General features: G+C 42.9%; 1 protein-coding gene across 9 annotated transcripts in view; it reads left to right on the top strand.

The window, feature by feature from the left end:
• LOC128324836 (divergent protein kinase domain 1A) overlaps window positions 1–24,458 on the top strand; it is a 182,537-nt gene that overhangs the window by 143,083 nt on the left and 14,996 nt on the right. For 5 of the 9 annotated variants that reach the window (XM_053249925.1, XM_053249917.1, XM_053249920.1 and 2 more), the window contains 3 exons: window positions 3,183–3,329; window positions 8,279–8,374; window positions 11,781–11,876. In XM_053249925.1, the coding sequence (XP_053105900.1) occupies window positions 3,183–3,329; window positions 8,279–8,374; window positions 11,781–11,876 (339 nt within the window). Of the gene's footprint in view, window positions 1–3,182; window positions 3,330–8,278; window positions 8,375–10,504; window positions 10,628–11,780; window positions 11,877–14,969; window positions 15,082–16,581; window positions 16,737–24,458 lie in introns of all 9 variants that reach the window. The other 4 variants (XR_008307120.1, XR_008307121.1, XR_008307122.1 and 1 more) reach the window with 4 other exon arrangements.

The following is a 24,458-nucleotide window of genomic DNA, read 5'->3' as shown; positions in this document are numbered from 1 at the left end:
GAACTATGGGACCAGACAGTCATGCACAAGAATTGACAGTGACAGGATGGCAAGAGGCACTTTCAAATTGTTATGGGGTCTTTGGGGAAGGGATGTTGAGCAGATCCTGAGAAATGGGGATGAGTGGGCGGTAGGCTGTTGGTTTGGCAGGTGCAAGAAGGGACAGTGCCCTGTGAGAACTGATGTTGTGTGGTGTCTGCACACAGATGCTCCTGGGACCCAAGGGTAGATCCGATGCAGATTAGTTGCTGCTGGTGTTTCTGGGAACTGCTGCCAGCACGGAAAGGTGGTACCTGGAGAAGCCAATATAACCACCACCATTGGGCAGGAGGAATTACATGTGCTGTGTGCATTCCAGCTTTGAGACATGGTGGGGGGGATTCTGTTTTACAATTGCTGCATTTAAAAGGGCTGCCATGGGGCCTCCCTCTGGTAGCAATTCCATTGCTAACCCATACCCTGCCATTGGATGTGAGCCTACAACTAGCAAATGGACTCTCCCTAGGGGGAATCCACTTGCTGTGTTGGCCTTAAACCTCCAGAAAAATGGCTTGTCACTTCTGGCTGTGCTTTCCCTGTGCGTTTCCCTTGTGCGAGTCCTCTTCTAACTTCCCTGGGGAAAGACAAACTGTCTTCCCCAGATGGGGAGAAAGGGACTTGGGGGCCCTTTCCTCCTTCCCCGGGAAGAAAGGATTGGGTCCCTCTCTTCCCACTTTAACTGGTTAATGAAAGACTCTACATGATGCCTGGTAGCTACATGTGCTCCTTATGAGTTTTGCCCTGGCTGGTCATCAGTACATGGGCAGTGTGTTTGCCCATTCCCCAAGAATGTGGCATTCCCCCATGGGATCCAAATTTAACAGGGGAGGCTCTGAAAAGAACTCTTATACATGCACATATGCATGTCTTAACATTAATACTGCACCATTAATACCATTCTTCTGATGAGAAAATGGGGGAAATGGCACTGCCATTGTCAACTGCTCATGCTACCAGCTCTATCTGTTTGTGGGGAAACTCCACAGTGATTAATCATGGGGAACCTCTCCCCCTGTCTACATCTTGTTCTGCCATCCTTCTCTTAGCGAGAAATACTCTAGGTCCAAAACTCACAGGGGAAAGCGGGCTTTCTCCAATGTGGTTCTGTCCCTTTAAATACATGAGTTCCAGGAATGGGGCATCCATGTTGCCAAGCAGCATCAGGAGGGGAGAGATGGCAGAGAGTGGGGCATAACCTCCGAGAGGCGGCCAGCAAGAAGCACAGCCACCCTAGAACTGACACATTTCTGAGTTGTTCTGAGCCAACCTCTCTCTGGTTGTGGAAGGAGCTCCCACACGAAACCCAGATTACAGAGCCAGAAGAATTCAGATGACACAAAGCTGCCTTCCAACCTCAGTTTTCAGCAGTGGAACTCACTACAAACGGAGGGTTCAAATTCAGATTTGGTAGTGAAAACAGGGTGGCGAAACTGCGGCTTCACGCTTCCGGACAATCACAAACCCAAAGCTCTGGCACATTTAAGTCTGGTTTGGCATCCAAGTAGGGCCTATTTCTTCTTCTCCAAATATATTCTAAATGCATGCAATTAAGCAAAGTGAGATGAATAACTTTTATTCACATTGTAGCCTTGCTTCAATTTGTTACAATGATTCAGCTGAATACTTAGCCAATACAACATGCAAGCAATAGAGCTTATGTAATCATTGCAGGAAAGTTATATACGGTAGGCATTGGTTGCAGACATGACACAGTGGCCTGGTTCATACATAATGGAAACCCGGAGGCCCCTTCACCTGTGGTTTCCAAACTTTAATATCCGAACATGGGGAAATTGAGTTTGCAGGGGAAAGCAACCCATGGTTTCCCTCGCCAAACTCAACTCTGAACCTTCCGTCAGAGTGGAGTTCCGCAGCCGCCAACGCCATTTCTGCAGTATGAACACTGGCACCGCAGTTTGGGCCCCACAGAGGCAGAGTTGAGAGAGGAAGTTCCTCCTTCACTCCAGACTGATTGGCTGTGCAGGCTGTCCTGTGAAGAAGGAAGCCCACACAGCCAGCTCCCCAGCTCTCTGCAGTCTCGCTGACTGCAGAGAGACGCTCTCCCCAGTGGCCGAATGCGAATGGGAGAGCGGAGGGGGCACAGAACCACAGGTTCATTGGACCCACAGTTCTGTGTTACATATGAATAGGGCCCATAGGTGTTAAGATCTGAAGTACAAGTAGGTGGTCAGTAGAAGCTTCTGAATGCTCTGTGCTCATTAAGATGTCTATTATTTCCTTTGTGCATAGAATATAGTCCTGTGAGAAGATTATTGAGAAACAGAACTCTAGGTTATCTTCCTTGGAGTGCTTAAATTCTACTAGGGCTTGCAAAATCACAAATGCTATCTACAAATACATTGCTATTGTATCTATTGGATTCCAATGCTATTGGAACACAGTCTTTTAAAAAAATTTCAATAGATTCATCATTGGACAGATTACTCTTTCTTTGTTAGGCTATCCATTGTTTATGTGAACTCCTAACCCTTTTGTATGCCTGTGGCCATTAAAAGCAGTTGTCTCCCAGACAGAATCTTATCCCAGTTATAATCTTGCTAGTTCCTGCTCAGAGTACAGGATAGTACAGACTAGATGGAACCAAGTTCTCACCATTTCTTCTAAAGTGCCTCTTGTGGAGAAGGGCCAGACCTGGTGGGTAGGCTCCCAAGGGCTGTGATATGGCAGTTCTTCTCCAAAGTAGATGCTCTAGTCCTGTTTTCACTTCCTGGCAAGATACAGCTTGACATCAAGTAGGATGTGAGGAGGAGGTGGTGATTACAGTCATGGCCAGTTTCTGGCAGGGAAGTCCAAAAACTCTCTTGCTATGTCCCAGTGGTACACTAGGTGCACCAACCTGACCACTCAACTGGCGTATTTGACAATCTATTTCCAATAACATTTCTAGGGAGACTACTAGAATAGTTTCACTTCTCTGAAAATACCTGCAGGGTGGGTGCACAGTGCATCAAATGGAAAGAACGGTTATACTAACAAGTAAGTGCTTAGGGTTTGGTATGACTACCAGAGCAAGTCACAACCACATTTATGCTAGTTTTTATTTAACTATTATAAATGTGTCAACTGGGATTAAGAATAATGTGTTCTATTTTTCCTTCTCCACTAATGTTCCTAATTGTCAGAACCAGATAAACAGTAACCATTTACGGAGAGCAGAGCAACAGATCACCAACCTGCAAGGGAAGGTCCAATACCTGTCTGAACAAAACAAAGGACTTCTGGCTCAGCTAACTGAATCAAAACGAAAACAGGCAGAGATTGAATGCAAGGTACATACAATAGATAAATGAAATGTAGTGAATATAATGCATGTGCACCTCCTTTAAAACAAAGCCTTGGCAAAAATATTCAGGATGAATATTGGATTTAATGCATAATCATCATGGCCATATTAGGCTACAATTTAGACAAACATTCCAACAGAGCATCTGATTAAAAAGCATACAGTTTATAGTTTCATTTCTTGTGTACACTGTTGAATAGCTTTTTGGAGAGCATACCAAAAAACCTCTGCTTAGTTCCCTGGGTATGCTTTAGGATAACTGTACCTTTTTGAAAATAGAATAAAGTGTTCAAGGTAGCTTTTAGTTGATAGACACTTTTGTTTATGCATGAACGTGTTGCTACACTCAGCATATTGTTTGCATGATATTTTTGTAAAATGCATATTACTCAGTCCAATACTAGTGTTAGATTGTTTGTTGAAGTCAGAGATGTCAAACTGCCAGGCTGTAGGCCAGATCCATCCTGCGAAGCTCAAGATTAGTCCTGTGGAGCTCAGCCCCAAGCAGCTGAGCATCAACTTTGGCCACCATGTTTCCTTCCCTCCACCCTACTGCACACTACAAGGGCATAATTGCTCATTTGGTGTGGCTTGCTGGATCATTCCTTCCTTCTGCAGCCACTGCTGGTCTTTACGAATACAACAAATTTATATACTGCTTTTCAACAAAAGTTCCCAAAGTGGTTTGCATAGGAATGAATGAATGAAATGGCTCCCTGTCCCCGAACAGCTCACAATCTTAAAATAAAGAAAGACACCAGCAACAGCCACTGGAGGGATGCTTTGCTAGGGATGGATAGGGTTGGTTGCTCTCCCCCTCCTGAATAAAGAGAATTGCCTCTTTTAAAAGGTGCCTCTTTGCTCAGTTTCTCTCTCCCCGCCCCCACCTTGTGCTTGGAAGGAAACATTTCTCCTTCCTCCCGTGCTGACACTCTGCTCCCCGCTGCATCCTCATGGCTGTTCAGTGCATGGAGGATAGAGACAGGAGGAGTGAGTGGAGGGCAATGGAGGAAGGGAGAGGAGAGGAGAGAAGGAGAACAGAAGAAAGAGGGTGGAGGAGAAAGGGGTACAAGGAGTGTGTGGAAGGGAGAGGAGAGGGAGGAGGAAGACAGAAAGCGTGAGGCGGTATGAGACAGGGGTGGCCTCCCAGAGGTGCATTGGAATCACATTTGGTCCACCACCCAATTGAGTTTGGCACCCCTTGTTTAAGCTAAAGTGTTACCTCAGAATACATACTTAAAATGCTACTTGATTTGAAATTGAGTTCCATAGTGTTTGTACTCTGGAAACATCATTGTCAAGGCACTGACAAATCGAAAGAGAAGCCCTAACTAAAGCATTGTATCAGTAGGGGAATATTCACTAAAAGTAAGGCAAGTGCAATTGGCAAGGATACCCATTTAGACAACTTGAGTTTTCTGAGCAAGTGAATATTTCTGCCACCTTCATGATCCCAAAGCCAGTAGTAATTGGACTCCAAATCATATTTTAATTGCAGAGGATTTGTAAGAGGACATCCTGAGATTTGTGAATTGTGTGTTTGCTTATGCCTGTGTACACAGGTAGGGCTAAAGTGTTCATGTGCACATGATCAATGAGAAATGCTAATAGAAGGTGGTTCTGGTCAAGGATTGGCCCACAAAAATGTTGAGCTAATCTTGGTTTGATTTTTGTTTTGATTTTGTCCCTGTTGTCTCTTTGCCCCTTATCTGTCTGTTCCTGCTTTTCGTGCATGTTCCATATCTACACAGGGAGGGAGAGCATTAAATGGGCAAGCATGCTGATTAATATAAACCTGTTATCAGACTTGTGCTACTTCAGACTGCTGGTGGTGGGAGGTTGTATCTGCAGTGTTCCTTCCATGGTGGCAATGGATGTTCATTTTTCTCATGTTTTAGACATTGGAATGACTTGCAGTGTTGCAGTGTCAAATGCAACTTGGGTTTACCTTTGGATTGTGGTTATATTCCTTATAATAGTACATCAGCTGTCAGAAATGTTTCCTTTTTTCTGTATTCACGAAATGGCAATACTTTGCTGTAACAATGCCTTGAATGTAAATTTTAAAACAAAAACAATGAACATAAGAACTGCCCTTCAGGATCAGGCCCAAGGCCTATCTAGTCCTGCATCATGTTTCACACAGTGGCCCACCAGATGCATCTGGGAAGCCCACAGGCAAAAGCTGAGGGCATGCCCTCTCTCCTGCTTTTGCTCCCCTGCAACTGGTATTGAGAGTCATCTTGCCTCTGAGGTTGGAGGTTGCCTATAGCCCTCAGACTAGTAGCCATTGATAGACCTCTTCTCCATGAATTTATCTAAAACTCTCTTAAACCCATCCAGCCTATTGGCTATCACCACATCTTTTGGCAGTGAATTCCATAGGTTGGTTATGTGTTGTGAGGGAAAATGACTTACTTTTGCTTGGCAATCAGTTTCATGGGATGACCCCTGGTTCTGGTGTTATGCGAGGGGGAGACATTTTTCTCTCTGTCAACCTTCTCTACACCATGCATGATCTTATGGTCCTCTATCATGTCTCCCCTCAGCCATCATTTTTCTAAACTAAAAAGCCCCAGGTGTTGTAGCAGGTGCTTTAGGCTCCTGATCATCTTGGGTGATCTCTTCTGCACCTTCTCCACTTCTATAATGTCCTTTTCTGAGGTGTGGTGACCAGTTCTGTATGCAGTACTCCCAATGTGGCTGTCTCATCGTTTTATATAAAGGCATTGTAATAGTTTTATTTTCAGTCCCCTTCCTAATGATCCCTAGCATGGAATTGGCCTTTTTCACAGCTGCTGCACATTGAGTAGACACTTTCAACAAGCTGTCCACCATAACCCCAAGATCCTTCTCCTAGTCAGTCACCAGTAGCTCAGACCCATAAGTAGGTGAAGTCGGTGGTCGGGGTTGCCCCAGTATGCATCACTTTACACTTGCTTACATTGAACTGTATTTGCCCTTTTGTTGCCCGCTCCCCATTTGGAGAGAGCCTTCTAGAGCTCCTCACAATCCCTTTTGGTTTTCACTACCCTAAATAGTTTGGTGTCATCTGCAAATTTGGCCACCTTGCTGCTTACTCCAACTTCTAGATCAATTATGAATAAATTTAAAAGCATTGGTCCTAGTACTGATCCCTGCGGGACCCCACTTTTTACTTCCCTCCATTTAAAGAACTCTCAGTTTATACCTACCCTCTATTTCTTGTCCTTCAACCAATTACCAGACCATACATGAACCTGTCCCCTTATCTCATGACTGCTAAGTTTTCTCAAGAGTCTGTGATGAAGGACTTTGTCAAAAGCTTTTTGGAAATACAGACATACTATGTAAACTGGATCACCTTTTTCCACACACCTGTTGATACTCTCAAAGAACTCCAAAAGGTTGTTGAGGCAAGATTTACCTTTGCAGAAGTCAAGCTGGTTCTCCTTCGGCAGAGCCCGTTCTTCTATATCCTTAAGATTGTTTTCCATCAATTTGCCTAGAACAGATGTTAAGCTAACTGGCCTGTAATTTCCCGGATCCTGCCTGGATGCCTTTTTGAAAATGGTTGTTATACTGTATTTGCTACTTTCCAGTCCTCCGGTACAGAGCCTGACTTGTAGGGATAAGTTATATATATTTTGCAAGGAGGTCAGCAATTTCACATTTGAGTTCTTTAAGGACTCTTGGACGGATGCCATCTGGCTCTGGCAATTTGTTTAATTTTTAATTTTTCAAACAGTTTCCATCTTTCATTACCTTTTATCTGAAGAGTTATTTAGCTTTTGTCCCTGAGAAGCTCAGTTCAGGCACAGGTATACACTCAGTGCCATGAAGACAGATGCAAAGAACTCATTTAACTTCTCTGCAGTCTCCATAACCTCCTTAATAATCCCTTTTACTTCCTCATCATCTAACGGACCAACCACCTCCCTGGCAGGTTTTCTGCTTCTGATGTAATTAATTAATTTTGAAATTAATTACAAAAAATGTGTTTGTTATTCCCTTTGATGCTTTTAGCTAAATGTTCCCCAGACTCTCTTTTTGCCTCCCTTATTGTCTCCTTGCATTTCTTTTGCCAGAGTTTGTGTTCCTTCTGTTTTCTTCATTTGGACAGGCCTTCCAATTTCTGAATAAATTCTTCTTCCCCTTTATAGCTTCCTTGACTTTACTTGTTAGCCATGCTTGCATCTCCTGGACTAGGTGTTACTTTTCTTCCTTTTTGGTATATAGTTGGGCTTCTATTATTTTGTTTTTAAATAAACTCCATGGAGTGAAATGACTCTCCTCCTTTTCCCTTTCAGTTTTCTTTTCACCAAACTCCTCATTTTAGACAAGTTTCCCCTTCTGAAATTCAATATGTCTGTGTTAGACTTCCTTGGTGGTTCTCTTCTCATGTGTATGCTGGATTTGTTCTGATGAAAACAAACATTTAAACAAATACATCATTATTTCCCCTGCTTCAAGTATAATAATGATTATACTTCATTATAATCCCATGCTAACTTGGCAAAGAGGCACCTTTTAATGTGGTGATTCTCTTTATTTAGCAGGGGGAGAGTAACTGGCCCCATCCACCCCCAGCACAGTACCTCCAGTGACTGTTGCTGGTGTCTATCTTATGTTTCTTTTTAGAATGTGAGCCCTTTGAGGACAGGGAGCCATCTTATTTATTTATTTATTATTTCTCTATGTAACCGCCCTGAGCATTTTTGTTAGGGCGGTACAGAAATTGAATAAATAATAATGATAATTAATAATTAATCTTACTGAGTTTATTTTGACGGTGTAGTCAGTCAATATAATGAAACAACTGTTGAATGGATTTAGACCAAGTATAATACACAGCTACTATATCGGTTTTTGTGGAAGCTGAGTCAGCTAGCCACTTGTAACGCTCCGGTAGCCATTTTCCCCTTGAACTTTTCTATTTGTCCCCCTTATTTCTAGAATAAGGAAGAAGTGATGGCTGTAAGACTCAGAGAGGCAGACAGCATAGCTGCTGTGGCAGAACTCCAACAGCATATTGCAGAACTAGAAATCCAGGTAAAAATGAAAACAATTCCATTGTATCTCCTTGTGTGTGTTCTTATCTTCAGCTTGACTTCTAGAAACTCTGATACAGTGCCTTCCACCACAGACATATCTGCCTGTTAACCTTGGGTAATGGATCAGGAATGAGCCACAGGGTTACCGTTCCCTCACCACATGCATGAATTCCACCTTGATGCCAGGCACGTAGCTAGGGGAGAGGGGGCTCATGTTCACCCCTCTCCCCAATGGCCCCCACGTGTGCACCAGCCACACTCCTAGCGTGTGATGTTGCATGCAGTGGCATGGCCAACACCTGGAAGAGCCCATGTGGCCCTAATGAGTTCATTTCATAGCCAAAAATGAAGTGGTCTGGGTGTTTGCTTTGTTCTCTCCCTCTCTCAGAGCGAGGGAGATAACTCAGGAGGCCATGCCCCCTGATGTCAGATGCAGGGTGATGTTGCATGCCCCCTGACATCACCCTCCTGAGTTAATTTCCCTTGCTGGCTGGGTGTGTTCTTCATACTCTCCTTCGCTTGGAGTGAGGGAGTGAATGAAGAAATAAAGAGAGATGAACCAGGCAGCTCTCGGGAGCTGGGAGGCTCAGGTTCTTTGAACCTGTCAGCCCAATTATATATCTGCCCCTGCTTGATGCACTTAAGCATGTAAATGCCTGCAGCTGCATTGGTATTAATCACTGTATATGCTAATCAAGATTTGCTCCTAACCCAGAATCTGAAACCATGGTTTGCAGAAAATGTTTACCCTTTTCACTTGCAATACTGCCATAGGGACATGCTCTTCCATGGCCTCAATACAGTGGCTAGAATATCTAAATTGACAATAATTTACTTGTGTTGTGGATATCTAGGAGTGGACAGCTCCCCATTTGCATCAACATGTGCAAGTCGGTGGAGCCCGCATGGGTATACAGATGGGCATTCATGACAGCTCTCTGTGTGTGAATTTTCCTTGCTAGAATGGGAAGACTAACTGTACAGGTTAGACACTTGTGAATATGTCAGTGTGTGCTGTTATAACATGTACTTGCTACTTTAACAAGGCACTGCTGAACAGTGTCTTAACCACAACACTTAATATAAAATAGTAATGTAGAGAACGTAGTAATGATTTAAACCAAATGGTCTTTCTCTGAGAGGAAGCCACAGAGCTTTTCATTTAAATTGGAGCTTCTATAAAAAGGAGCAGCCTCTGAAACTGAAATGCGTGATGGCCACTTCCTTTTCTGTCAGCTTAGTAGCTGTTGTTATTGAGCACTATGAATCTAAGCCCCTTCAGTGTTTGTGTGGTTTAAAAAAAAAAGATTTTCAAAATTGCAATTATTGTGGTTCATCTGAGCAATGTGTCTGTTCAGAATGGAGTTCAGGTAAAGTACAAGCACTTGTGTGTCTTAAGGCTGATTAAAGGGACAGTGGAATGATAGTTTAGGAGATACTTTCATCTTAAAGGTAGCTATACTCTAGAATGTCTAGGAGTTGCAGTATCGGCACAAAATTGGTCAATAACAATTACTCTAAATCACGCAGCTTTCTGTGAAATGTCTGGGTGTAAGACACATTGGTATTTAACATGTAAAGCGTGTTTTACACCCACATTACTACTGAAATGACTTAATTTACACATCCCCAGATTATTTCCCTGACAAACTGTGATTTGAACAAGTTGTTCTCAGCATAACAACAAACAAAAGAATTTGAACTTTTTTCTTGGCCATGGCTTGTGTAGCTGTAATTGACATGTTTCAGTTACAGAAATCTGAATGTTCTGGTTATCTGTACTCAATTCATAGTAGACTTAATTTTATTAATTGTCAGCCTCCTTGAGAGACTTTTAGGATCTGTTTTTTTTTTTCCCCATGAATGAAGATAATTGCATAGCAAGTGATTTTTTTTTTTATCAAGTTTTTGTTGTGAGAATGCCACTGTTGGTCATATTAAAATGTGTATGCTTTCTGAAGAAAAGTGACTTCCCCTCACAGTAAACCTTTACTAGAAAATATTTTCCAAGGAAATAAACCTTTCTTGAAGTCTAACACTAGATTTCCCCAATGTCTATAGGGTTCTACACAAACATTTTACATGTCTTGGAGTTTTAAAAAGATAATTTCCATCTTTGCAATTACAGGAAACTTCTTTTTAACTCTTCAGCAGTGTGATGTGTTTTCTGAAAGCCTAGAATGAATCATCTCAGAGTCACTGAAAGGCCACACGTCCCCCAGAACTGCCCTGATGAATAAACTTAATTGAGGTATTCAGTGCAAAATGTCATTGCCATGCAGCAGTAGTTCAAAGCAGAGCCCAGGTGGAAGCCACTATTCCAATGTAGCTAACTTCCACAATGTGTCAAAGCATTTAAAAATGTAAAACAGTATTTCAGATCATGCCTCTGGCAAAAGGTTTGTTTGCTAAGCCCTACCCAAATTCATCCTTTGACCTGTTCTAAGTTTAGGAACAGTAACATTCATAAAGAAAGCTGTACACTACAGATTTGGTGGCCTGTAGTCAGACTAGTGTTGTGCTAGCATGGCTAGCTAACTGAGCAAAGTTAGCCCCTCCTGTTTGGACACTGTTGACTCTCCTGTTTAGCTGGGGGAGAGTAAATAGTCCCTATCCAACCCCAGCACAGCATTTTTCCAGTGACTACTACTGGTATCTACCTTGTGTTTCTTTTTAAATGATGAGCTCTTTGGAGGCAGGAAACCATCTTTCTTTTTTGAATTTTGAGATTTTTTTGTTGAAAAGCAGTACATAAATATTTGTCGCAGCATAATGTTGATGCTCTAGCATAAGAATGTACATATTGTAAACAGACAAAAGAAAATAATCTCATGCAGGTTGGCATTTCTTCAAAATATTCCCAGATAGCGTCTTTTACACCCAGAAGCTATGACCGTTTTTTTCTGTGGCAAAGTGCCGGGCAGTATCGGAAGTGGATATTGAATAATGCACTCCCTTTTTACTTTCCACTGTTTTTTTTAACACCGCCTCCTTTCTTATATTGTGTATCCATCTTAACTCCTCTGTCTTGCCCCCACCCCACCAGAAAGCAACTGCCCTACTATCCAGCCTTCATCTTTGCTCATGTGACTTTAGTCTGCTTAGAAACAGAAACTGAACCCAGAAATTTCTAAGGAAGAATAGATAGCTGCTGGGCACTGCAAGGCAGATCAGAACCATTTTCTTGAGATGATGCTTAAATGAATGCCCATGTTTAATTGGAAGGTGGGGTGGTCCTTCCACAAGGCAGGGTGGGATTGTTTGACCAGTCCTTGGTCATCACTGCTTTTACCTATGTAATCCATTATGTCGAACAGGAAAGCTCTGAATCCATTCTGCTGTGACATACTATGCATCACAAGGATACTACTTGATCCCCCCCTTTTTTTAATCTTCCCAAACAGAAAGAAGAAGGGAAAATTCAGGGGCAACTTAATAATTCTGACTCTAGTCAATATATTAGGGAACTAAAAGATCAGATAGCAGAGCTGAATCATGAGGTAAGTAAGAAGTTATTTTTGCTCACATTTTCATCCAGAATCTCGGAGCAGTAGGTTTTCTTGATTCTAAATAACATTTTTAACGTTCTTGCTTTAATTTGTTTCAGCTTGAACATCCATAAGGTGGCAGTGCTCTGTGATGTGTTCTGCCTTAGATCAATTTAAAAAAACTACTTCAAAATCTAATGCAAGTAAAATAACCCTTAATATTGTTTGCGAGAACTGTGTGCAGATTAGAGATGTGCATGAACAGTGGCTCAGCCCGCAGTCCGAGCACAGTTTGGGATTGCAGTTCAGGAGCCTTAAGAAAGAGGAGAGCAGGTCCTTATCTGCTCTCTACCACTCCATGCAGCTTCCTGCCGGGGTGGGATGTGTCCCCAAAACCCCACACAGTGTCAGCATGCACATGGCATCTGCCAGCAAATGGTCAATGATTTGCGTGGTCAGCATGCTGGGACACGAGCCACCCCAGCAGGAAGCTGCAAGGGGCGGTGAGAGCAGGTAAGGACTGCTCTCCTCTTTCTTAAAGCTCCTGTACTGTGGTCAAACTGTGGTTGGTGCACATCCCTAGTGCAGATCTGTTGAGGCGTAATAATATCATAGTAGTATATTGACTTTTAAAAAGATTTTTGTAATGGTTGTCACCTGATTAAAGGGAAAAGTCAGTTTATTTGAACTTGCATAGAGATAGAAATAATAGCTCTAAAGCAAGAATCCTGATTTCTTTGTATGCCATAGCATACATACATAGCATTTCTCACGTCTGCCATAGCAAGCATCATTTTATAGGCACTTCCTCCTATGCAAGACAAAAGGGGGAATCCTTCTCTTAAACTGCAGGTGGCAACTACTTTATTAAGTATTTATATTTAAAATAATCTTTCTTAAGTCTGCCTGATCAGTCAGGAGCACTTTTTAGAACCAACTAAAAAGTCTAATTACAGCCCAAACTTTTATAATATAATGCTAGTTGTAAGGTTTACTCCCTAAACCAGTATTTTTCTGATAATGCTGGATAAAAATTTGAGCTCCATGCATATGAATGCTGTGTCTACCAATATTTACTTCTGTCTGTCACCAAGAAATGTGAAATGCCTGTATAAACTATTGTGCAAATCTAGTCATTGTGTTAGAATGCACACATGTTGCATTGGCCAGATCATGAACCTGGTACGATGCATCGTCCTCAGTTTCTCCCTGCCGTAAGTTGTTACTATTTATGTAAAACACTGTACTAGTAAGAGATCAGAGATACTGGGAACTCCTATCTCTTGAGACTGTGATAGTGAAGAATCTTGCTTCACTTTTTATCAATAGTACAAGCTGCAATCATTCCAGCACCTTTAACAACCACTGAAGTCACTTGAAAAAAAATCAATATTCAGCCTGCTTGCATTAAAGATTTATGCCCCAATTCAGCTAAGGTCGTCTGTACACATAAACAACTTGTGTGCCTATCATTTGCTGGATTTGGAACCACAGATGTAGAGTGTGGGTTGAGATGTGCATCTATGTGAGGGTGCAGTCTATCCACACTTCATTGCTTTGAATGGGATGTGCATTCAAATGTGCAGCCAAATTCACGAATAGCCAGCGGCAAGGTTAACAACTTGTTTATACACTACTGTTTCAATCCTATCTCCTGAAGTTACTTCCAAGTATATGCATGCATATATAATATAGACATAGGATTGCAGCCTAAATGTTCAGACAATTTAATCCTTTTGGAGAATTTGATTGGAAATTCTTGAAATAGGAAACAGTATCAAGATCTCATTATCATCTACCTACGCATATGTTTTTACCAGCTATTTTCAACTCCACTCTGCAAAGCTTCTGTTTGCTATTGGAGGTAAGCTGGCATTGGTCTCACTAGGCAACTTCCTTCCCATAGCAAATAGCCATGGGATTTTCATCAGGGCAGCAGTTTGGAGGTAGAGTCTCAACACCTGCTCTGTGCAGTCTCAATCTATTTTTGAGAGCCCACAGCTACTGTGAAAAATACACGTGTGTGCCATGCTTAAAGTTTGACCCATATATATATATATATATATATATATATATATATATATATATACACACACACACACACACATACACACGCACACTTAAACACACACTCGCATGCAAACATCATTATTTTTACATTTATATTCCGTTCTTCCTCCAAGGAGCCCAGAGCAGTGTAGTTTCTCTCCACAACAACCCTATTAGGTGGGTTAGGCTGAGAGAGAAGTGACTAGCCAAGTGTCACCCAGGAAGTATCATGGCTGAATGGGGATATGAACTCGCATCTACCCGGTCCTAGCCCAGCACTCTGCTGCTGCCTTACTTTGTAGAAAACGGGGTGATAACAGAAGGGACACTTCATGAAAGTTATGTTTAGGCAACAGTCTCTGTCCTTCACTCCGCTGACTTGTGAGAAGGGTGCTAATGTCCCCTAGACATCTCCTTTTTTTTTGGAGATGTACAGGTCTAGTTCAAAATCTCGGAGGTTCTCCCCCATTCCTGCTTTATGAAGCTGTTTGCACACTTTATCTAAGCTATTGGTGCACAAGTGTTAGGGCATGCAAAAATATTTATAAATGTTGCTGTATAGAAGGTTTTTTAGGCAAGTAAATTGTACATAACTTTCCAATTTCTATATGGAACAGTATTCAAATTGCTCAAAGGAGTATAATGAATTCAGTTAATGCATGTGTGCAAAGTTGGATACAGAAGAGCCCCATTATTCGTGGAGGTTTCACTCCACAGGGGAAAGATAGAACCAATCAATCAGTCATCTTTATTACAGTCCAAGACCAGCATAAGATAGTACAGTAGAGCATGATTAAAAGCAGTTATGAAGCAGTATGGTCATAAGAGATATTATGAAGTCATGTTACATTAAAATTACTATAAACTATAATTACTGCAAGATAAGTACTATAGGCTTTCTATAAAAGTACTAGAAACTACTAATTATTATTGTAATTAATTATTGCTATAATTACAAAAAAATGCCACTCTAAAGTTGTAAATAAGACTGTAAAACTACTACTACTAAAGCTCTGATTTGATATTGTAAAATCTATATATTTAATCCTTTTACAGCCAACTGAGTAGGGAACTGCGTGGGGATGCGTCTGGTGCCTGCTGGAACTCTCTGAGGTCCTGCAAGAGTTCCAACCATTACCTTGGGAGGGAACGGCAGCCAGGGAGGCAGGTGAGAGAGAGGAGGAAGAAGCAGAATTGAAGGGGAATCGGCAGAATCAGGGGAAAGGAGGAAGAATGGAGGAAACCGGACCCATTGCCTTGGGAGGGAACGGCATCAAAGGTGGCGAGACACCAGGCATTCACCCTCACGCCACTCAACGGGAAGAACGGCTGCTTTGGGAGTGGCGGGAGCGGGAGATAAATAATGGCAGCGGCGGTGAAAAAGCAGAGGAGAATGGGCCAGAAGGTGGGAGGCGGAGGAGGCTTGGGCAGAGCGGGGAGAGGAGACTGGGGCAGAAGGGGCGGGGGGAGAGGAGACTGAGCAGTGTGGGCAGGCAATAAATAATGGTGGTGGTGGTGAGAAAGCATAGGAGACTGGGCCAGAAGGCGGGGGGCTGAGGAGACTGGTGCAGATGGGGGCAGGAGAGGAGTAGACTGGGGCAGAAGGGGGTATGGGGAGGGGAGGCTGGGGTAGAAGGGGGTGGGGGTAGAGGAGCGGGAGGGCAGGAGATAAATAATGGCGGTGCCAAGAAAGCAGAGGAGACTGGGGCAGAAGGGGGCGGGAGAGAGAGGAGACTGGGGCAGGGGGGAAGAGACTGAGTGGCGCGGGGGGGAGATAAATAATGGCAGCGGCGGTGTGAAAGCAGAGGAGAATGGGCCTGAAGGCGAGGGGGCAAGGAGACTGGGGCAGAAGGGGGCGGGGAGAGAGGAGCGGGTGGGTGAGAAATAATGGTGGCCGAGCAGGCGGGCAGGAGGTAAATAATGGCAGCAGTGGTGAGAAAGCAGAGGAGACTGGGGCAGAAGGGGGCGGGGGAAAGTGGAGACTGGGGCAGAAGGGGTGGGGGGAGAGGAGACTGAGCAGCGCAGATGGGAGATAAATAATGGCAGCGGTGGCGAGAAAGCAGAAGAAAATGGGCCTGAAGGCAGGGGGAGTGGAGACTGGGGCAGAGGGGGGTGGGGGAGAGGAGCAGATGGGCAAGAAATAATGGTGGCCGGGTGGGTGGGAGATAAATCATGGTGGTGACGGCAAGAAAGCAGAGGGGAGTGGGGCAGCAGGGGGTGGGAGAGAGGAGACTGGGGCAGAAGGGGGCAGGGGGAGAGGAGCAGGTGGTCGTCATGGTCCACTGGATCTTGCATGCTGCCACACAGAGCTTGGCAGAGTTAAACACAAAGGTCAGGACTTCATCTGTGACAGATACACAGTGTATCTGAGGCTTCCCGGGAATAGGAAGGATGGAACCCTACCTAGATCAGCCTGGCGCTCAGTGTCCATTATCCTCTATTTGATGGCTGTTTTCGCCTGATCATGGCCCATAGCAAGTCGGTGACGGGGAGAAAAGCCCAGGAGCGGCAGTTTAGACTACACAGCCCTTTCCCAAGAAGATTGAAAACTGCCCTGTAAGGTCAGAGGGGCCAGGCCCCAAGGGTTGAGGGATAGCTTAAGCCAGAAGTTAAGACTGGACAACCACACTCTGGCCTCAACATTAATCATGCCTGTTTCCAAGTGTAGGGCAGCATTTGAGACACGAGGGACGTGGAGGGCCGCTCTTAGAAATTTGGACTGCACCTGCTCCAAAGGGGCAAGATTGGAGCGGGGAGGGCCAGAATCGGCCCCATAGAGGAGTTGTGCCAGTGTCTTGGCCTCAAATAATTTGAGCATAGCAGGTATGTATTTTCCCCCTCTGGTCCGTATGAATTTTAATATGGTGGTGGAGGTCCTCTGGACAGTAAGCACGACATGGTCGCAGTGTGCCTTTCTTGAAAAGAAAGTGGGAGGCATGCAGGACCGCTCCCATATATTTGAAACAGGTGGCCTGCTCGATCTTTTGTCCTTTTATACTCCAGGAGCAAGTCTTGGGTCTTCTGGTGAAGGCCATAACTTTGGTTTTTTGATAATTGATTTCTAGTTGTTCATTTATGCAGTACTCAGCTAGGGCTGCCAATGCTTTTCTGAGGCCTATTGGTATCCTAGATAGAATTGCAGCATAGTCGACATAATGATGGAACATTATGGCTATGGGAATTGGGGGGTTTAGTTTCCTGGACTGCCAAAATTGCCAAAAATTGGCCAAAAATAGCTCTTCATCCCCTCCCAATGTGCCCTACATCCAAGTAGTCTACCATTCTGAAAATCACTTGAAAATAGCTGTTTGCCCTTCTTTCTTTTTTTTTTGTAAATGAGCCATAAAATGGCTCCCAAACACGAAACGGTAGCCAGAAATGACCTCCCAGGTCATTTGCAGCCACCCCAAACCCACAGATACGTGGGTTTGACACACACACCATTTTTTCCCATGCGTATACCGAGTTTGGGTCCTAATTACCCTACCGTGGATATGCAAAACCGTGAATGCTGGACCCGCATTTAATAAGGTCCTCCTGTACTACATTTGGCGGAGTGGAGGTAGTGCACAGAACCTTGAGTCTACCACATGACATTTTAAGGAAGTGAAATACATTGTGTGTGTCACATGAACATAGAGGTCTATCCTACAACTTGGGATCCTGAAATTATCAGCTCTCCTTTTTTGTGGAGAGTTATAAACATGAAATTCCAAAACAAAGAATGGGATTCATGGACACCATCCATAGTGGATGAGGAAGGTCTATGAACTTAACAGAAGAGTCTGTCTCACATGTGGCCTTTAGTGTTGCCTCGCATTCTTAGTTTTTAAACCATTGGAACAGGGGTGGAGGGAGACCAGTGGCAGCCCGGGTTCAGCCTGCCACCATGGCCCTAGCCCCACCCCTTGCGTCAGATACGTCCGACATCAGACACAGGGTGTGTAGCTTACCTCGCAAATGGGGCTGTGCGGCCATATTTGCTAGCAAAATAACATCAGACACGGTCATGGCTGGGATGCGAGGTGCAACCCCTGAGGGGCGGCAGCCTGGGTTCTTAGAACTCATTCGTGCAATCGTGCCTCCGCCCCTGCATTGGAAACCTGGGTTCTGTGGGAATCCAATTTTACAATTTGGAAAATTCATTGTCCATATATTCCAAAATATGTATTTGCTTAATTGAGTATGGAAATTAGAGTTTTCTGAGGATGTCTCTGATTTATAGTGCAGATCATTCATAATGGTTAATATATACTTAAAAGCAGATGGGTGTGTGTGTTTCTCCTGACCTATTAGTGGCCTTTCTGTTTCTCCAAGCATTCATAAACATGCTTAGTTTAAGCTTGCAAGTTCATCTTCCTTAAAGATGTGACAAATTACCACAGCCTTTTGGCTTCCTAAATATGGGAGACTTTAGTGGATGACAGGGAAATTATTTATTATTTAATACTTTTGTATGCCACCTTCTACAACCGCCCTGAGCCTTTTGGAAGGGCGGTATAAAATTTCTCTCTCTCTCTCTCTCTCTCTCTCTCTCTCGGTGATTAACAAACCAGTAAAAACAGGGAACAATTTAAACAAAAACCAAAACATACAGAATTTAAAACAGAGAAAGTAAACATTCAACTAAAAGCTTGGCTGGACGGGTGTATTTTCAGTTGTTTTCTAAAAGCAGGGTTCATAACGAAGAAGTCGCTCTCTTAAACATCCTGGGCCCAAGCCATTAAGGGCTTTATAGTAAAAACCTTTTCGCTGGAAGTGCCTTTAGTGTGAATACCTTCACCATTCAAACAAAAAATGAAATCTGTGTACTGGTACTTGTAATTTGTGCAGATAGCTTAAGGATCTTAAACTTTTACAAATCAGAATAATACAGCTGAAGGTGACCAAATTATATTAATTGGCGAGATATAGCAACACATCTTCAGAATAATTGAAATGATCTTCCATGATGGCCAATAAATTAAAAATGATGAGAACAATAAATCTGCATAGTCTATAACAGCAGCTATACAAGAATTTAAAAAATGGGGAAACAGCAGGCAGAACATAAACTCATCATCCATTAAAAGCCTGGGAGCATAAATGGTCTTAGCTTGGCACCTAATTGTTGGCAAAATGGGTGCCAAATGAGTGTTCCTGATCATGAAATACTGTGGTTAATACTGGGTGGCCAAACTACAGCACAAGTACCACAGGTAGTGGGTGTGTTCAGAAGACCTAGATGAGAGCAAGAGGTCAAACCTACTCTCTGGCACTACACTTGGTAGACAAGAAGTAAAATAGAATCAAGGAACTGAGTGTAAAACTTGGAAACTTTCGTTGAAAAGCGGTATATAAATATTTGTTGTATGAGAACTTGTGTATATATAATGTAGCTTGTAGAGTGGCATCATCTCATGCATTGGATTAGACTTTGATGTACTGGCCTAAAAGATTGACCATCACTAAGTTAGGCATTCCTTCAACAAATGCACAATTTCTGTTGGCCAGTGTATGCTATGTGGAGTTAACACATAGTTGCTTTGAAATATTTGTTGCTTGTGAGAAGACTGAAGAGGGAAACACTCACAGAATAATTGAATTCTTAGTGTTTGACATAAAGCTGTGTTGTCTTGGCTTCTATTTGGAGCACAGAAAGGTATGCATCTTCAGGAAGATATATTGGGATGACTGTTTGTTCAAACTTGGTCTTAAAGGGAAGTCAACAGAGTAAATTTCTAGCCAGATAGTGTTTCCCAGACTGGTCCAAAAGAGGCTGTTGACTATGGTAGTGTGTTCCTATTTGTATTCTCTCTCAGGTCAGATTGAATGATTGATAAACTACCTAAAATATGTATGCAAGTGTTCACTGCTTCTTTACATGTTCTGTATTCCCAAGCAGCTGTTCTGGCTTCCTGCTGAATGTTGCAAGGAACAACTGTGTTATGTAGATTACAGGAGTGGGACATAAGATAAGAACTGATAGCCTTGCCCACAAACTACACTAGTAGACCAAAAAATATCTTGGGCAAATAGACACAAGGAATAGTGACTCCCAATTATTGTTGCAGAAAATTTTGGATGTTATATGTAAAACACTTTGTTATAGATTCTAATTTTTGTGCTATGGTTCTTGATTATGCCAGTTGTTTCACTTTGCGGCTTCTAGTAGCAATTTTGTACCCAAGTTGCTTGCTACGTTGAAAGCTAAATGACAATATCTGATTTTATGAAGATCAGCTAATCTCCCATTTTGAGAGAACCAAATAGTTGAGTGTGTCTTGAGAAGCTCCTATATGTAAACCATCCTGAGCAGTATTCCCTCTAAGGTGTGCACGCATGCATGCGCTCACACATTTCTTAATGTCCGCTCAATTCATTTTAGATTCTGTTCAGGTTAAATCAGGAAGGCCCTATTCTGAATGCATGTGTGCACACACTGCCTTGATACTGCCGCCCAGAACAATACTCATTCCACACACATGAAAAAAATTAGAGAGAATACTGGTCCTGAACCATTTTTGGAAGGGTGGTATAGAAATCAAACGAATGAATATATGTCAGCAATTTCAGGTTGTTAGCAGTTCAGGCTCCATCTGGAGCCCTTGTTCTGAAATGGATAGCTTGTCTCTCATATTGCATGGTTTTTGGCTTAAGAGTACTAAGCCAGCTTTTATGACATCCACCTTCAGGGTTTGAGTCTTGCATGAACTGCATGCAGGATTATTCTGCTGGTTGTTTGTTTGTTTGTTTCTGCAACTAAATACTAACTATACAGTGCTTTGATTTTTATAAAAATGCAAAATTTGGTATGTTCTCTTGTGAGATGAGCAATAATGCCTGGATTTAAGAAGCATTATCTCCTGTGCAGAATGCTAGAAATGGAGCCCTTTACTATATACAACAACCTTTCATAAAATCTTCTGAACTGCCCTTTATAGCCCTATTCACACATTATGTTGTACGAGTATACAGAGTCATTTTTGTGTGAATGACTTTACCTGCATTCGTGTTAGAAGTGGACCTGGGTACAGGCCCCTCAAATGCATGGTAAAGAAAATGTATGTACCTGTGTTGAACATAATGTTTGAATAACTGTACCTGTGTACTCTGTACGCTTCATATGAGTTAGAATAATATGTGAATAGGGCCTTTATCTTGACTGGTAGTGTTGCCTGGCATCTGACACAGAGGGGGATATGGAAGTGCTTGAGTGAAGAAGTGTGAAGAAGGCTCGAATAAAGGAGTACTGCTTAACTCTAAACTATGTGTGAATAATATTTGTTTAATATCTAAAATATACTTGATGCAAGGTTTTCAAGGCCACAAATAGTTGCAGAGCTTTTTTAAATGGGGAAGGCTTTTGTGAAACAATTATACTTCCTTTCTAAAACATCGGAGCATGCTTGTACCTCCTATCTCAATGCACCTTATGCTGTAACCCATCTGATAGATATGTCCTAGCAACCTAATGCAACCGGTAACAGCTTCCGATATAAGCACTATCTCTTCTTCAGATCATGCTTCTGTTGAGCTAACACAAGATGGACTTAATGAAGATCGACATAAGTTGAAGATCAAATGCCATGCTTTTAAACGATTCTGCTTGTAGAAATAAAATTGTAAACTCTAAGTAATTACTCCTTGATAAATAATTCATACTATATAAGCAGAGGGCAACTTTGGGATGGGGCTAAATAGTGGGAGCATGTGCAAGAAATAGTAGTCCAGAGAACTAACCAAACTCATTCAAGAAATCAAGTTAAAAGAATCCCAATTGTAAAAGATCAGAGAAGCTACTAGCAGAAGAAAACTGAGGTGGGACAATTACCCAGCTACACTTCTAAACTAAGAGTTCTGAAATATTATCATGGACAGCCTCCACAAGTTAATTTTTTTTAACTTTGGACAAAATACTGGCATTGTGGCAGTTCTTCCCTCCCTCTTCAGCTAGAGACCAGGTGATCCAAAAAGGGAAGGAGCAGGGCAACATGGGTCAGCAATATGATAATAAGGTACTTGGGGAAGCAAAATCAATGAGAAAACCACTCTGTGTGGGATGCACAGCCTCTGGTATCACACTGCTTGGAAGGGAATGGCATTCTTTTTAGGGTGCTCTTTGCTGGGACTGAAGTTACTTACTTCTAAACCAGCAACATTTTCAGGCCTTTTCTATGCTCGGAGATCCTTTTTCTCCAAAACATATAAGCATCTTGGTAGAAGTAGAGTATCAAATAATAACTTGAAAGATTATGAATTGCTGTGCCAAGTTGGTTCAAAAAACCATTGAGTCTGACACTTTGTGGCTGGCCAAATGCCTCTGAGAATATTCCAAACAGAGCAAGATAACTATTGCTGTCCCCTATTGCTATCCCTGTGGCATCAAAGTATACTACTTCTGAATGTGAGTGTTCCATTCTTAGTTTCTGCAACTGATAGCTAGAGCCAAGTCAATCAGTTGGAAGATGTTGGATGAATGATGCAGAAAATCAGGCCCTTAATAGAGAGTACATCCTAGACACCAGTGCCATTCAGCAGTCTGAGGGAGCACCTCTGTCCCCGACTATGTAGGGGCTATATTTTATTTATTTATTTATTTATTTATTTCATTTATATTCTGCTCTTCCTCCAAGGAGCCCAGAGCGGTGTACTACATACTTGAGTTTCTCCTCACAACAACGCTGTGAGGGAGGTTAGGCTGAGAGAGAAGTGACTGGCCCAGAGTCACCCAGCAAGTATCATGGCTGAATGGGGATTTGAACTCGGGTCTCCCTGGTCCTAGTCCAGCACTCTAACCACTACACCACGCTGCGGGACTGCTCAACTTTGGCCCTTCTACAGATGTTGGCCTACAACTCCATTAATCCCTGGCTATTGGAGAAGGTTATTAGATCCAATAGGATTTCAAGAAGCCTTGGAGGGATTTAGTGTTGGCTCTACTGGCAATCCTGTTGATGTCCTGGTGGAGAACTAGAACAGCAAACTCACTGAGGCAGTAGACATGATTGCACCTAAGCGTCCTCTCTGACCCACTTTGAAACTGGCCCCTTGGTATATAGAAGAACTACAGGGGCTGAAGCAGTGAGGTAGATGACTAAAGCGCAAGTGGAGAAAGACTCAACTTGAATCCAACAGATTGCAACATAGAGTACATTTGAAGATCTATGTTCAGGCAATACGTGTGGCAAAGAAGCAGTTCTTTTCTTCCCATATTGCGTCCACAAGTTCATGTCCGGTGGAATTGTTCAGGGTTGTGAGAGGGCTAGTATGTGCCCCTCCTCCCTTGAATCATAATCTGGGACCATCAATTACACACTGTGATGTGTTTAATGAATTCTTTGTGGGGCAAATCTCTCGTATTCAGGCCAACTTAGACTCCATCTCCACAATTACTTCAGTGTCTGATGTGGCAGTGTCCAGGAACTCCTCCTGTGTGGTTAGGTTGGATCAGTTCCAGTTTGTAACTCCTGAGGATGTGGACAAGCTCATTGGAATGGTAAAGCCTACCACTGGCCTCTTGACCCTTGCCGAACATGACTTATATTATCTGGCAGCGGGGTTTCTTATAGAAGGCCTAGTAGAGATTATAAATGCTTCTCTGAGGGAAGGCAGGATGCCTCCTTGTCTTAAGGAGACAATTATTAGAACACTTCTGAAGAAGCCTACCTTGGATCCCTCATAGTTGAGCAACTACAAGCCTGTCTCCAACCTTCTGTGGCTGGGCAAGGTAATTGAGAGGGTTGTGGCCTCCCAGCTTCAGACACTCTTGGAGGAAACTGATGATCTTCTAGACCCATTTCAAACTGGCTTTTGGGCAGGCTATAGGGTGGAGACTGCCTTGGTCGACCTGATTGATTATCTCCAATTGGGAATTCAGAGGAAGTGTGACGACTATGGTCCTTTGAAACCTCTCGGCGGCTTTCAATACTATCAAACATAGTATCCTTCTGGAGCGTCTGAGGAGGGTGGAAGTGGGAGGCACAGCATTGCAGTGGTTCCGCTTCAACCTCTTTGGCAAGTTCCAGATGGTGTCACTTGGGAGACTGTTGTTCTTCAAAATCTGAACTTTTGTATATTGTCCCTCAGGGTTCCATATTGTCTCCAATGTTTAACATCTACATGAAACCGCTGGGAGAGATCATCAGGAGATTTGGTGAAAGGTTTTATCAGTATGCTGATGACACCCAGATCTTTTTCTCCATGTGAACATCATCAGGAGAAGGCATAACCTCCCTAAATGCCTGCTTGGAGGTGGTGATGGGCTGGATGAGGGATACCTCATTGTGTGAGGTCGAAACTCTCGGGAGATGAGTTTGATCTGCCTGTTCTGGATGAGTTCACACTTCCCCAGAAGGAACAGGTATGTAGTCTGGGAGTGCTTCTGGATCCAAGCCTCTCCCTGGCTGATACGCCAGCTGCATCCATTTCTTGAGATAAATGACCTCATTAAATTGGTACATATGCTGCAGCTGGTAACCTCCAGACTGAATTACTGCAATGCGCTCTATGTGGGACTGCCTTTATATGTAGTCTGGAAACTACAATTTATACAGAATGCATCAG

This window comes from Hemicordylus capensis, chromosome 4, assembly GCF_027244095.1.
Source record: "Hemicordylus capensis ecotype Gifberg chromosome 4, rHemCap1.1.pri, whole genome shotgun sequence".
Lineage (NCBI taxonomy): Eukaryota > Metazoa > Chordata > Lepidosauria > Squamata > Cordylidae > Hemicordylus > Hemicordylus capensis.
This window is presented reverse-complemented; position numbering and strand designations above follow the sequence as displayed.